Source organism: Globicephala melas, chromosome 4 (genome assembly GCF_963455315.2).
Source record: "Globicephala melas chromosome 4, mGloMel1.2, whole genome shotgun sequence".
Classification (NCBI taxonomy): Eukaryota; Metazoa; Chordata; class Mammalia; order Artiodactyla; family Delphinidae; genus Globicephala; species Globicephala melas.
Window position 1 is genome coordinate 104,104,902 of NC_083317.1, and position 15,782 is coordinate 104,120,683.

Below are 15,782 nucleotides of genomic sequence, written 5' to 3' on the forward strand. Positions count from 1 at the left end.
GGCAGACAGAAACCAACAGATATCCACTATAGTCTATCTTTTTTGGCTGTTTAGCAACCATAACTGTATTAGTTACCGATGGCTACATAATAAATCACCTGAAAACTTAGTGACTTAAAACAGCAACACTTATTATCTCTCAGTTTCTGTGGGTCAAGAATCCAGGCATGGCTTAGCTGGGGTTTCTGGCTCATAGTTTCTCACAAGGCTGCAGTCAAGGTGTTGGCCAGGGCTTAGTGGCACCTGAAGGCTCAGCTGGGGAGGATTGGCTTCCAAGCTCACTGATAAGGTTGTTGGCAAGATTCCATTTATCAACGTCTGTTGAATTGAGGGCAGTTGACTGGAGGCCACCCTCAGTTCCTTGCATGTAGCCTCTTCACAGGGCAGCTCACAACTTGGCAGCTTTGTCAGAGCAGTTACGAAGGGCACAGAGAGTGTGAGCAAGACGTAAGTCACAGTCTTTTATAACCTGAACTCAGAAGTGTCATCTCATCACTTTAGCCTATTTCTGTTCACTGGAAGCAAGCTACAAGGTCCAGTCTACACACAGTGGAGAGACTTACATAAGGATGTGAATATGAGGATATAGAAATCACTAATCCCCTTACAATCTACTCACCACGCATACTTTCCCTTATTCGCATGTATGTATAATTCAGAAATGCACTACTTAACTTTGCAGCTATTCTATATGCAACTGAAAACAAACCCATCCCCTCTCTAAAAGATGATAACCTAGACTAATCCAGTCATTCCAGCTCCAACTCTCTGGTCTGGAAAACTATAAATAAACTCGAATTTTAATATTCTTCTCTCCCCCATATTCCCAGTTTATAATGACGAAGGGAAAACAGGGCGGCTGCAATGAAAACAATTTGGAAAATGGGAGAAGGGAAAACAACGCACTGTGATTACCAGGTTCCTAGCAAAAACCCAGCTGGCCAGGAATATCTTGAGAACTCTTTTTCTTAGCAATAAAGTTAGTTGCTTGGTTAATTTGGCAACTCTAGATTGCCTTTCTGGGAAGTTTCCCACTTGGGAGGATTCCCTTACTGGGGTCCGTACATTTTAGCAGCCCACTTAGCGTTGTTGTGAGGTGCAGCCACAGATTGCTATAGGGACAACAATCAACTTTTTGTTTGCCTGGTTTAGAGTTTTACAGTTTTCTCGGAAGCTAGGTAGACTTGGTTGATTTGTGTTTTGTTAACTCAGAAACCAGAGATCATGTTGAGTCCTAATTATTAAATCCAGACCTTGACCTGGCAGTTGCTACCTGGCAATAGGCTTCATTGCCCTACCTGTCTCTCTGGACCTCAGCTTTTATATGATACAGTAACCTAGAGTGAGACGGTTTCTTAAGTTGTCCCTTGTCTCCAGGCTGAATCCCAGTGGATGATTCTTTCCAAAAGGGATAGTTGATGTCTTTGCTGGGAGGAAGTGCCTAGGAGGGAGAGGGTACAGGTGGAGGAGATGAGGCATTCCTCAGGTCTCAAGTTTACCGTTTTCTCTTTCCTGCCTCTCTCACTTTAGCATGGGGCACAGCTTTGGCTTTTAATTGTTGCCATAATTCAAGATTATTTGATTCTTAGTCACTCTATCTCCTGTAAAGATAAGAGTTAAAGAAAGAGTGATTTTGATGATTAAATGAGATAATGTATGTAAAGCAAAGATAAATGGTGACCATTGCTATGGCTATATCTATGTTTAGGATTAAATGAGTATTTGGAAGTGTAGAAACAGAATTTTTGGACTTATGTCAGTCTGAGAAGTCTAAATATTGTGGTCAGATAGAAGTATTAGGTGATACAAGTATGAACAGGTTAGTCCTGAAGCTGCCCTGAATTGAACAGAGTAAATGGGTGCATTTTAAAATTCAGCACAGGACATTTCTGATGTTGGATTTACCATAGCTTTGAAATTATAACAGCAATTATCAGTGTGTCTTTTGTTTATTATCATGGCCAGGATGTTTTATTCCTGTTCTAGTGTTCCAGATTCACAAAAAATAGAATTCCCCCATGTGAAGCTTTAGGCCAATATGAATTTTAAGAAGTCTGCCTATAATTTGAGTAATGACAGAGGATTATACATCGGATTTTATAAATATTGAATTTTCCTAAACCTGTGTTAACAGCCAGTTTATTTCACTGGGTATCATGTTGCTATAAAGAAATGACCATATAACTTCCTTTAGAAAATTCTGTTTCATTCCATTAGCTTTAAAATGCTTCTGGGAGAGGATGGCATTTTGGACCTCTTAAAAAGTCTCTGGGAGCTCAGACTTCTGGTGAAAATGGTATCATAAGTTCATACTTGGAAGGATGAGACATACATTTGGCTCTAAAGAGATCAATAATTTATGAAATGCATTTTTAAAAGAGACTTATCTGGATTCAAAAATAGGATAAACATCTCTGTGGACCAGAAGTGGAACAAAAATGCAGAGTGTGGAGGGAAGCCTCCAACCTGCTTGACTCCTGGTCCAGAAGCAGGGAGGCAAAGGCAACGCAGAGAGGGGCTCCTATAGGCTGATGGACCTGAAAGGACTCAAAGTGAGACAAGTGGCCTGATCCAGTCTCTGTCTGAAATCAGAGCATGGGGTCTGTGGTGTAGCTCTCTTCTCCCCTCCCTGAAAGACAAACCTAGAACAGCCTGGGATTTAAAGAGAGACTCACAGGTTCACCACCTACAGTCATGGTTTGCTCAGTTCTAGGGGGCCCATCACTTAGACCTAGAGTTGTGCCGTGCACAACCTGCAGCATGTACCTGTGGCCTTGCAGACAGAGCTCAGCCTTATCACTGAAAGTACACTTCACATTTTTATGAAAAAAAAGTAAAAAACCTGCTGACTCCTGAGACCAGTGTTTCTCCTACAGCCTTCTTAAGTAGAGGTGTTTTTCTTCTTTATGTCAAATATTACTGGGTCTGGGGGTCGGGTAGTTGTCTCCTTACCCCTCATTGCTGATTCCAGACCACAATAACTTCTTCTTCCCTAAAGAACTCCAGCTCCTTTGAAGCACCTGCCATCGGACTACTCCCCTTCTGCAGTCATTTCCCCTACTCTTGGAAGAATGAAGCAAACCTATCAGTGTTTTTTTCTTTACCACTAGTCCTGGCAACACTCTTTTTGATTAAGACTTTAAAAAAAAGTCTAAAAGGTAGGAACTAGGGCTTCCCTGGTGGCGCAGTGGTTGAGAGTCCGCCTGCCGATGCAGGAGACACGGGTTTGTGCCCCAGTCCGGGAAGATCCCACATGCCGCGGAGCGGCTGGGCCCGTGAGCCATGGCTGCTGAGCCTGCGCGTCCGGAGCCTGTGCTCTGCAACAGGAGAGGCCACAACAGTGAGAGACCCGCGTACCGAAAAAAAAACAAAAACGTAGGAACTATTTTTATTTTAACATAATCATAGTGATATCTCACATTTCTCCAGTTGTCTCCTAAGTCTGTCTACAGTAACAGGTCCCATTTCTCCCATTATTTTTCCTCTCTCTCTCTCTCTCTATATATATATATTTTTAAACATCTTTATTGGAGTATAATTGCTTTACAATGGTGTGTTAGTTTCTGCTGTATAACAAAGTGAAGCAGCTGTACATATACATATATCCCCATATCTCCTCCCTCTTGCGTCTCCCTCCCACACTCCCTATCCCACCCCTCTAGGTGGTCACAAAGCACCGAGCTGATCTCCCTGCGCTATGCGGCTGCTTCCCACTAGCCATCCATTTTACATTTGGTAGTGTGTATATGTCAATGCTACTCTCTCACTTCGTCCCAGCTTACCCTTTCCCCCTCCCCGTGTCCTCAAGTCCATTCTCTACATCTGTGTCTTTGTTCCTGTCCGGCCCCTAGGTTCTTCAGAACCTTTTTTTTTTTTAGATTCCATATATATGTGTTAGCATACGGTATTTGTTTTTCTCTTTCTGACTTACTTCACTCTGTATGACAGACTCTAGGTCCATCCACCTCACTACAAATAACTCAATTTCGTTTCTTTTTACGGCCGAGTAATATTCCATTGTATATATGTGCCACATCTTCTTTATCCATTCATCTGTCGATGGACTCTTAGGTTGCTTCCATGTCCTGGAGATTGTAAATAGAGCTGCAGTGAACATTGTGGTACATGTCAATATATATTTTTATAGTTAGTCGGTTTGTACCAGGAACAAAGTCCCATATTGCATTTAATTTGTCTCTTCAATCTTTTAAAATCTGGAACAATTCCTCCTCCTTATTTATTTATTTGTTTGTTTACAAAACCAGGTCATTTGTTCTGTTGAATTTCCTACATTTTCCTGTTTGCATCCCTGTGGTATGATTACATTTAACATGTACATCTAGCCCCTGGATTTCCTGTAGACTGCTTATTAGATATAGAGCCTTGATAAATATAAAGAATACTTTGTGGGCGATGCTGTACACTTCCTGTTGCGAGACACATGTCTGCTTATCTCTCTTTTAATGATGAGATTTATCAGTGTGTTCACGTGTTATAAGTCTGATTCATATGTCAGATAGTTTCCCATTAGGCTTTTACTTTAATATTTTTAGCAGCCATGGATGGTACTTGTTTAGAACCATGTTTCATCAGGAGTTGCATCTTGTAATTCTATCATTCCTTCTGCATTTATTAGCTAGAATTCTTCTGTAAAAGACTTTGCCTAATCAACTATTTGTTACTCTGAAGTGAGACAAATTCTGAATTATTTTCCTTTATTTACCAGTTTTCAAATGGCGAATTGGTTTCCTGGTATGCCCAATGAGTTTCTTTGTTGTTGTTATCATTATAAACTTGCAGATTTTAACATTTTTGATATGTTTCAATCCATTGCAGTCTTTATTCTTTCTAATGCTCCAATGGTTCCATCTTTGGCCATTTGACTCCTGTGTTCTTTTGAGATGATTTCAACAGCTTGCTTGCATTTCTGACAAGATGTTCCAGTTGTCTTATATTGATACATTTCCTGTCCCAGACTTGAAATCCACCATTTTTCCAAGAAGGCCTTGTTGCTCTTGGAGGGGAATGTTATTTAAAGACCATGATCCAGGTTCTAGGTGTGCTCATTGCTCCTGGTTTGATGATTACTTCTAGATAAAATGTATTTATTTTTTAAATAAAAAATAAAATATATTTTATTAAGATAAAATGTATTTGTTTTTGACAGATAAAAATATATCATGAGTGTATACTGAGGTTTCAAGTTCAGAATTCAAGATTATGGAATTTTACTCTTGATTGTTTTATTTGCAGTTCTTTTCTTTTACAAGAAAATTTTTGTTCTTAAAGACATTAATATATCCTAGAATATATCCTAAAATATAGTTAAAAATAACAATCTCAATATTATTCTAATAATATATTATTGAATACTATTTTACATTTTTTGTTTTTTTAATATAAACAAATCCATATATCTTCATTTCCTTCCCTTTATAAGATAAAAGGTATAATACTATGCACACTGTTTTGCATCTTGCCTTTTTTTGTTTTACAATATATCGTGGAGGTTGCTCCATAGATCTTACTCAGTCCTTTTTATAGCTGTATATTATTCTATTTTGTGAATGTAGTTTATTCAACCTATCCCTTGTTGATAGATATTTGGGCTGTTTCCAGTCTTTTGCTGTTACCAATAGTGCTGTATGTAGTAATAGCCTGTGTATATGTTATTTCATAGTTTTGCTTGTTTATTTTGGTATAGAATTCTAGAAGTAAGATTGCTGGGTCAAGGATTAGATGTGTATATAATTCTGCTATCTCTTGTCATGGCAATAATAGTTTGGTGGGGATAGGAGTTGGGGAACAGGTAATAAAAATATAATATGCCTTGCAGGTATATTTGAAGAAGTACTTAGAAGAAGTTTGACTTTATCTTCCTCTTTTTCCTTCCATACCCTTTTATTCTTCATTAATACTATAATTGTCATGTTAATTTAGAAAGATGATAACATTTTGAGGGGAATTTAAAGAAACACTAACTTCTAAGTAAAATTAATCTCTTTTTCTCTAATTTTCACCTCTTACTATAATGTATTACCCATCTGGTAATACATAAAAACTTCAAAAAACTTTAAAAAATAAAAACTTTATCAGTTAACAAACTTTTATAATAATTTTGACTATCATAGGCAAGTCGCCATTTGTTAGTTGGTGCTTAGGTTTTTTATATATTATCCCTGTGTTTTTATGCATGGAAATACTTTCCACCCCTCTGCACACCTTGGCTTCTTCACTATATAGTTGGTTTCTTTACTGACACCTCCTACTCCACTTTTGATTTTTAAAGTTATTATATCTCTTTCCTTAGAACTTAAATTTTAAAGTAAAATCTAACCCTAAAAACCCTAAAATTTAAAAAATATATTTCATAAATTATTGATCTCTTACTGTTTTGGGCAGAAATCATACAGTCTCTTTCCAGCTCCTATGTGCCATACTCCTTTGACTATATATCTCACTGTTACAGCAGTTTTCACCTTGTTGCTCCACTGCCACATCATACAGATTGGCTTTCATGTTAGAAATCTCTATACATAGATCCTTTTCTACTTATTTCTAAGTTTTCTGTGTCTGTAGTTTTGTTGGATGATTTTATACCCAAATCTTATGCCTGGTTCCTATTGAATTCTTCTTCTTTTTATGACTAGATAATCAAGAATGCATAGAAATTTTTGTGTTTGCTAACCTATCTAATTAAAATTTGATGTATTTTAATGTTGTTTGTTGGTATTTCATTTTCCCTTGTTTAGGTTCGTAACGTTCTTAATGATGCAGTGGATTTACTGGAATTCCGTGATAGAGTCATTAAAGCCTCTTTGAACTATGCACACTTAGTTGTTTCAACGTCTCTTCAGTGTTATGTGTTCTCGTAAGCATCTTGCGTTTCTTTAAAATCCAGAGTTTTGTCTGTGAGGAGGAATTTATTTTCAAGCTTTCATATCAACATGGTTTGGTTTAAACTTAACTTTCTCAAAACCTTGCCTATCTTGAACTTACTACCAACCAAGAAGTGATAAAAAGTAAGCTATGAGTAAGGAAAGTAGATCTAATAAAGTTTGTGCATCAACGGTTAATAATCACTTTTATAATACAGAATACCTTCTCTGAGATAATGTTTACTCTTACTTTACTCATAGCTCTAAGGACTTCAGTGTAATTTGATTTCAAAGCCCAGAGAAGGTTAGGAGCATCTGATAAATGATGGGAAAAGGAACCACCTAACCACTGGCAGCGGGGACAGCTAGCAGCCTGACAGCAGGCTGAAAGATGTTCAGTAAGGACACAAGGAGGTGTTCAGGCTTAATATCATGGTCCAGGGTAATCATAAATGTTCCTATTGATAATCCAGAGTTGTCCAGAAATGATGAAAGAAAATATGTTCAGTATACTTTGTATTAAAAAGCAGGAAATGACTCAATACCTCCAAGAAACTTGCACCTAAAACTTTAAAAACTTATTTGGTATTTTTATGTAACTCAGTGTGTGCTGACAAATATTGAACTGGCTTTCTGGAAACCAACCAACCAACCAACCAAACAACCTGATTTGCAGTGTTAGCTCATTTCTCTTATATAAATACTTCTACCATGGCCAATTTCAAGCTACCAATATGATGTCACAGAATTAAGAAGAGATGCACAGTGGCAAACCATTATATAGAATTGCCGCCATATAGATAACAATAGGTGTAAATAATCTCAAGTGCATAGATAATAGTAAAATGTAATAAAATAAACTGGAAGTGATCAGTTTGAGTATTATCTTTGTTTTGAATATAATTTGCTTAATTATGTTTATATATTTTAATTTTAAATAATGGCTTTATCTAACAGTTGGCTTGCAAAATTCCTGAAAATATAACAATCGGTACAAACTAGCTCTAGTTTGCCACCAGTTGACTTCTCAACTATCCAGAAAACTCAAGGAACCACTATGACACTTTCAAGAGTTGTGAATAAAGATTTTTTTTTACATTTTGTGCTTTTATTTATAACATTATGTGGTTATAGTTTAATCATTGAATAGAAAATTGAGGGTAGAGTATGTATGTGTCTTATTCACCACTGTATACCCAGTACATGTAGTAAGTACTTAAATAAATAAATATTTTGGGATGAATAAATGAATTGAAAAACATAAAGTATACTGTTGTCTTGGTAAGCTAAAGCTCAGTAATACACAACACAAAGGTATCCTAAAATTTAATTAACAGTATCAGTTGCTACAAGTATATATTACAAATTGTCACTCACTTATGTGGAAATCTGCTACTAATCAGAATCTGCAACTTAGAATAACAGCCAAGCCTGGAGTAATGAAATGGGAGAAGCGAAGGAGAAAGGGGATAAAGAAATAAGCAGCTCAATTTTACATGAAATTTTTTTTCTTACGTGAAAGAGAAGGGAGGCTTTGGGTAAAGTCAAGAAAGCTACCAAGTTAAACCATTGAGGTATAGGAAAGGGACTACAGAATATGAGGAATCTCACAATCACTTAGTGCACATGGGTTTTGAATAATTTTCATGGGGTTGAGGAAAACAGAGAAGATTTCCTCAGTTTAGGGTTTGGTTGAAGAAAGGTAGGGCTCTTAACTGCCCTAACGAGGGATTTATTCTACTAATTTTAATGGCAAGGACATAATGTTTGAATCTGTAGGATTGGTATCATTATGTGTTACTTGTATTAGAGAGGTTGCTTTTTAAAATATTTACCAAAAGTTTAGATGCTGTTATTTAATTTTTTTGTCACTGTACCTTTCTCATACCAGGTAGTATGTGTCAAAATATTAAATTGCTTTTTTTCTTTTCTGATTTAACATTACCTCCCTTCTCTTGTTGTCAAGACATTTATGAAGGTACAAAATATTTATTAAGGTGAAATACCAGGGAGCAGTAGTGGGAATGAAGTAATGCTGAGACCCATCATACTGAAATATAGTTCATTAAATTAAAAATACCTAGTATTTTAGATAATAACAACTATTATTTACTAAGCTCTATTATACTATCTTTTATGTTCATGATCTAATTTACTCTGTGTGTTGGATATTATTATTATTATTCCCGTTTTACAAAATGAAGAAACTAAAGGACGCAGAGGTAATTAAGTAACTTACCCTAGGTGAAATTACTTAACTTCTTTACTAAAGGAAGAGCTGGGATTTGAATTCAAGTTCCTAATAACTGTTGCCCCTTTTTTAGTAATAAAAATATAATTTTAAAAACAAACATGCAAGCCATATACTGGTTTATATGAAAAGAAGGTCCAGACAAAGAAAATCATATATGAGCATTCTATGTTAAATTTTCATTTGATTTTTCAAATAGTTGTATAGAAAATTCTCTTGTTCTGATTTAGGGAGTTTATATTTCCATGTCATATATATATATATATTATATATATATATATATATATCAGTTGTCATAAATCTCAGATATTTTGTAAGGGGACATTAAAAAAACCTCATACTCACTATTTGTATCAGCTCTCTCGACAAAGAATGAACGTTAATTCTGATGACTGCATAAATGAGCATGCTGTGATATTTTTTCTAAAGTTCAAAAGTACATAGCTTTATCGTACCTGTGAACCTGAGACTTACTAATTATTAGTAGTGATTTACTCACTGTTTGGCTTTATGCATGCATTTACTCATTGAAATGGGTATCAGGCTCTGCATTAGCCAAGATTAATTTCCCCCAATTTACTGCAACCTTCCCCTTCCCCCCATCTCCTGGATCAATATGAGATTTAATCTGATTTAAAGAATTGGTTCTAAGAAAGTAATTGAGAGAAATTCAGAATATATAGGAGTAATAAAACATTTTAAACTATGAAACACCTTTGATTATTTGGGGATGGGTTTTTCAGTTTGTAAATGTTCTCTCCACCCATCCTTATCTTTGAATCATATTACATCATAAAAATCATAGGAGTTATTTTTTCATTCATTCATCTGTTTATTCAATAGGCATAGTCATAGCTTACATTAATACAGTATTTTACAGTTTACAGAATGTTTCACAGAAATCTTCATTCAGCTCCACATTTACATTGGGAGACCTGTAGGAAAAATTGTTCATCATGTTATTGTTAGTATAGTGTTTGTTTGTTCAGTATCTGCTATGCAGTAGGCAGTTAGCTAGATGCTTTAGGTAAGTCATCATTATCTCCATTTTAAAAATAAGAAAACTGTTCTTTAGGTCAAGCTTATTAAGATCATATGGCCGACAGGTGGTGAAACCGATTTCTAATCCTGATTTGTCTAGCCAAAACCCCATCCTCTTTTCACTATACTATGCTGCTACTATTTTTCAAAAGAGAAACATTAGATGACATGCCCAATCACAGAGCTAATAAATGACAGAACTTGAACTTATGATTCCTCAATTTGCATATTGTGGCTCCTAGAATAAACATTTATTGAGTACTTACTATGTGCCAGGTGCTAGGGACACAGAGTCCGCTTTCTAGTCAGGGATACAACATGTTAAGTGAGTAATTTCAGAACAATGCACCAAGTGCTGTAATAGAAATATATACAGAGTAACTGTGAAACTAAAGATACTTCATTTAAAATGAGTACCCATCTACTTATTAAAAAGTATTTGGTATTTCAAGTGTTAATAAATATCCATTTTATTTGTCTTTCAGTACGAAGAACTGGAATACACCACTTATATTTGATCTCAAAGAAGGAACTGTTAGTTTAATTTTGCAGGCAGAAAGGTAATTTGTTTATCATGTTTCACTATTTAATTTGGGGTTAAAATATTTTAAACTGCAGTAAAGCACTCTTTAAAGCATGCCATTTACAGAATGGTACATTTGTCACTTGGAATCAATCTGTTTCTTTATTTTAAAAGAAAAAAAAAGTAAGAGAATAAGCTCTTAGATCAGTGTTCTGAAACTTTTTGGTCTCAGAATTTCTTTACATTCTTTTTTTTTGCGGTACGCGGTCCTCTCACTGTTGTGGCCTCTCCCGTTGCGGAGTACAGGCTCCGGACGACGCGCAGGCTCAGCGGCCATGCCTCGCAGGCCTAGCCGCTCCGCGGCATGTGGGATCCTCCCGAACTGGGGCACGAACCCGTGTCCCCTGCATCGGCAGGCGGACTCTCAACCACTGCGCCACCAGGGAAGCCCTGGTTTTGTTTTTAAATACTGGTTGAAACTCATTAATTTTATGAGCTACCACTAGGCTGTGATCTGAAGTTTGAAAAATAATATTCTCGACCAAGACTTTGTGTATACAGGACTAAGAAACTCTGGGTCAATTAACTGGAGTAAAGTAGGAGTAGCTGTTACTCAGGAACCCACACTTTTCCATGAAAGTTATCAGTCTGTCAAGTACAGTGATACCCTACTGAATCAGAGATCAGAGTTAGATAACTACAACTCAATAAAACCAGGAATAAAGTATGAAAATATAATCAGCAATTACCTAAGATAGCTACCCATGAAATCTTTTCACTAAAACAATTTACTTTATTCCTCATCCCTTTACTCACCACCTAGGCAGCTCTTAATAGTGTTATTATCAGGTTTTCTAGCCCATAGTCTTTTTTTAAAAAATAAATAAATTTATTTATTGGGTCTTCGTTGCTGCACGTGGGCTTTCTCTAGTTGCGGCGAGCAGGGGCTACTGTTCGTTGTGGTTCGCAGGCTTCTCATTGTGGTGGCTTCTCTTGTTATGGAGCACAGGCTCTAGGTGCACAGGCTTCAGTAGTTGTGGCTCGCGGGCTTAGTTGTTCCGTGGCATGTGGGATCTTTGTGGACCAGGGCTCGAACCTGTGTCCCATGCATAGGCAGGCGATTCTTAACCACTGTGCCACCAGGGAAGTCCCCCATAGTCTTTTATAAATAGCAAACCAGAAGAGGAATACTGGTGAGTTGTTAGAGGCTGGCACAATGACAGGAAGAAAAGTGACCGCCTGGCAAGGGAGCATGAGAAAACTAAAAGCAGAGAACCGCGTAGCTGAATAGCATAATTATTCTGATGCACCATCAGATTCTCGTGAGTATCAAAGCTATCAGTTACATAGTTACTGAAGAGTATGATCATCATATTGATGACCTTGAGGGATCAAAAAAATAATTGTGTCAAATTTTCTATTAGCTGTTTAATGAAGTTGAACCAGTGATTTATTATTTATTTCTGAAATTCTTTTTACTTGAAACAGTTCCAAACCAATTTATTTCTTTATATAGTATATATAAATGTATGTTGAATATGCTCTTAATTAGTAAAGGCATATGTTAATGGCATAAATGATTAAGTAATTAAAGAATATTTTATTTACTGCCCATTGCTGGTCTTATTTGTACATTTAGAAATGTTTGCCCCTTGAAACAGTGTTTACTCACAAGGAAGTTAAAGCTTTAGTATCTTGTTTAGAAGAGAAAATGCTTTTAGTACTGAGACAAAGAAAGAATATATACTAATATGATGTGTCACTTGTCAACATTAGCAAATACTGTTTTCATACACTAATGTGTAAGGGCCAAACCCTTCAATTAAATAAGCTACACATCAATACTCAAGTATTAATTTAATTCAAGTGTACATATTTGGTATTCATTATATATTAACTTTGTTTTGATGTTTATTTTCTATTTGTTTCCATAGCAAAAAAGAACAATTAGCAATTCTTGAATCAAGAAATAGTTCTGGGGACTCCCCTGGAGGGCCAGTGGTTAGGACTCTGTGCTTTCACCACCGAGGGCCCTGTTCAATCCCTGGTTGGGGAACTAAGATCCCACAAGCCACCTGGCGTGGCCAAAAAAAAAAAGTTCTGAATCAAGGATATTAAAGTCTTGAACATAAGATTTTAAAAAATAATAATGTGGGGGCTTCCCTGGTGGCGCAGTGGTTGAGGGTCCGCCTGCCAATGCAGGGGACACGGGTTTGTGCCCTGGTCCAGGAGGATCCCATATGCCGCAGAGCGGCTGGGCCCGCGAGCCATGGCCGCTGAGCCTGCGTGTCCGGAGCCTGTGCTCCGTAGCGGGAGAGGCCACAACAGTGAGAGGCCCGCATACCATGAAAAAAAATAAATAAAAATAAAGTGGAAACTTTCTTTAAAAAAAAAGTAATAATGTGTTCAGCATTGAGGAAACAGGCTCTCCAATATAGCAGTAGTATGAGTGTAAATCAATACAACCTTTCAAGGGGCAGTTTAACAATATATGTTAAATTTTTAAAAGTATATGCCCTTTGATCGAATTATTGCATTTTTAGAAGTTATATTGTACTAAGGAAATAAGTAATGTAAACATACAGAGATGTGTATATACTTTAGATATTCTTTAAAGCAGTGAATAATTTGAAATAAAATAAGTGTCCATCAGGAATGAGTTAAGTAAAGTTAAGGTGTGTCCATACTTTGCCGTAAGTTATCTCTATGGAAGTAGGAAGATTTCAGGAGATCTTTTGCTTTCTCTGTATTGTTTGAATTATTTTTTGCAATGTTCATAAATTTTGAAAGAAAAAAACAGCAGCCATAAAATATTTACATTTTGACTTAATAAAAAATAAACTATACAGGACCCTATGCCTTGAATAGTGCGGTCAACACAGCAAATGAACCAAAGTCCCTGATACAAAAAATGTGTTTTTAGATATGAACACATTTACTGATGGTTACCATATCGTTTTAAAGTCAAAACATCTTATTTTAATAAATGCTGGCTCTGATGTTAATTTTTGAGTAATTTTCACTGTTTAGGACTTTAACAAGTATTTAATCTAATTTAGTACTGTAATTTAATTTTAATGATCCTTACCATAATCTTTTTTTTTTTTTTTTTTTTTTTTTGTGGTACGCGGGCCTCTCACTGTTGTGGCCTCTCCCGTTGCGGAGCACAGGCTCCGGACACGCAGGCTTAGCGGCCATGGCTCATGGGCCTAGCCGCTCCACGGCATGAGGGATCCTCCTGGACCGGGGCACGAACCCGCGTCCCCTGCATCGGCAGGCAGACTCTCAACCACTGCACCACCAGGGAACCCCTTTACCATAATCCTTAACTGTGAAATATGTACTAATACTGTTTCATGAAACAAATAGCATCTGACATTAAAAAAATCACTGAATTGTGAATTACACGATTTTTTTATTGCCATTGTATAGAGATGCTTCTTTAGGGAAGGAAATGAATTACAATTATATTAATGGGCCTTTTCATTTTTCCTTCTCCTACCTCCATGAAAAAACAAAAACCTAGAAAACAAACCAAACAACCATTGTTGACTTTTCAGGTTGTTTTATATTTCATCCTTTATATATTTATGTTTTACTATTGTTTTAATTGTAAGATTTAGATTTTTCCAAAGCATAAACTATTTTCTAATATAAAAATGAAATTATAGTAAACTCCTATTTGAAAATATATTTTTATTCTTTATTTTTTAGACATTTTCTTCTTGTAGATGGTGGTGGTATCTATTTATATTCTTATGACGGGCGCTTCCTTTCCTCTCCAAAATTTCCTGGAATGAGAACAGATATTCTAAATGCACAGACGGTCTCTCTGAGTAATGATACCATAGCAATAAAAGACAAAGCTGATGAAAAAAGTAAGTGCATTTTTATAATTTTCCATGAAATTTGTTAACACTGTAAAATTTTCATCAATTAACTTTCATTTTCTCATCTATTATTATGTTAACTTTATATGAAAGAATTATGAGCTTCCTAATTTTTCCTAAGTATGAATCAATTAAAGAACTAAAGTTGTCATATTATTCCCAGCTGATGGAACAAATAGATATTGTCACAGCATCAAAGCTTAGTTGTAAGGAATAAATCTTATATATTCAGTAGCTGTTGGTATAGAGTTTGAATTCAAGACTGTGTGTCCTAAAAATGTATGTTAATTTTTAAGTTTATTGACCTTTTAAACTATTTCCTTTTTCTTTATTTAGTAACATAGTAAATATTGTGCTTCATTGTACTATTTATTTTGCTTATATATATTCATATTTTTATGTTTACATATTTTTAAACTAATGAAGTAGAAGAAAGTTATGAATAATTTTAAATTTTCATATAAAAATCTAGGCCACATTAGTGTTTATAAATAAATATGAATGTGTCAGGTGTTTTGGAATTCCATAGGAGAGTGAAACCATTTTTTTAAGGCAATGCTGTATCAGAACATGTATCCAACAAATAGTATTGAGTGCTAACTGTATGCCAAGTACTTTTCTAGAAGTTGAGGATACAATAGTGCATAAGACCACAAATCAAACAAATATAGTCAGCCACTGATACACGCTGTGAAGAAAATTAATGCAGGATGAGGGAATGGAGAATTCTAGAGGTGGGGGAGGGGAATGACCATAGGACAAGCAGGTGCAAATGGGAATTGTTGGCACATAAAAGGAACTGCCAGGGGCTTCCCTGGTGGTGCAGTGGTTAAGAATCCGCCTGCCAATGCAGGGGACACAGTTTCGAGCCCTGGTCCGGGAAGATCCCACATGCCGTGGAGCAACTAAGCCCATGTGCCACAAATACTGAGCCTGCATGCCACAACTACTGAAGCCTACGTGCCTAGAGCCTGTGCTCCACAACAAGAAAAGCCACTGCAATGAGAAGCCTGCACACCGCAGTGAAGAGTAGCCCCCACTCGCTGCAACTAGAGAAAGGCCTGCATGCTGCCACGAAGACCCAATGCAGCCAAAAATAAATAAATAAATAAATAAATAAAATTTAAAAAAAAAAAAAAAGGAACTGCTGGAGGGCCATGGGACTTAGGTCAACACGAGCAAAGCAGAGAGTGGTAGGA

The 15,782-nt window shown here is 36.3% G+C and overlaps 1 protein-coding gene across 4 annotated transcripts in view; it reads left to right on the forward strand.

The window, feature by feature from the left end:
• IFT80 (intraflagellar transport 80) overlaps positions 1 to 15,782 on the forward strand; it is a 113,844-nt gene that overhangs the window by 73,103 nt on the left and 24,959 nt on the right. For all 4 annotated transcript variants that reach the window (XM_060298471.2, XM_060298473.1, XM_030842388.3 and 1 more), the window contains 3 exons: positions 6,753 to 6,871; positions 10,656 to 10,730; positions 14,408 to 14,571. In XM_060298471.2, coding sequence (XP_060154454.1) covers positions 6,753 to 6,871; positions 10,656 to 10,730; positions 14,408 to 14,571 — 358 coding nt within the window. The remainder of the gene's footprint in view (positions 1 to 6,752; positions 6,872 to 10,655; positions 10,731 to 14,407; positions 14,572 to 15,782) is intronic.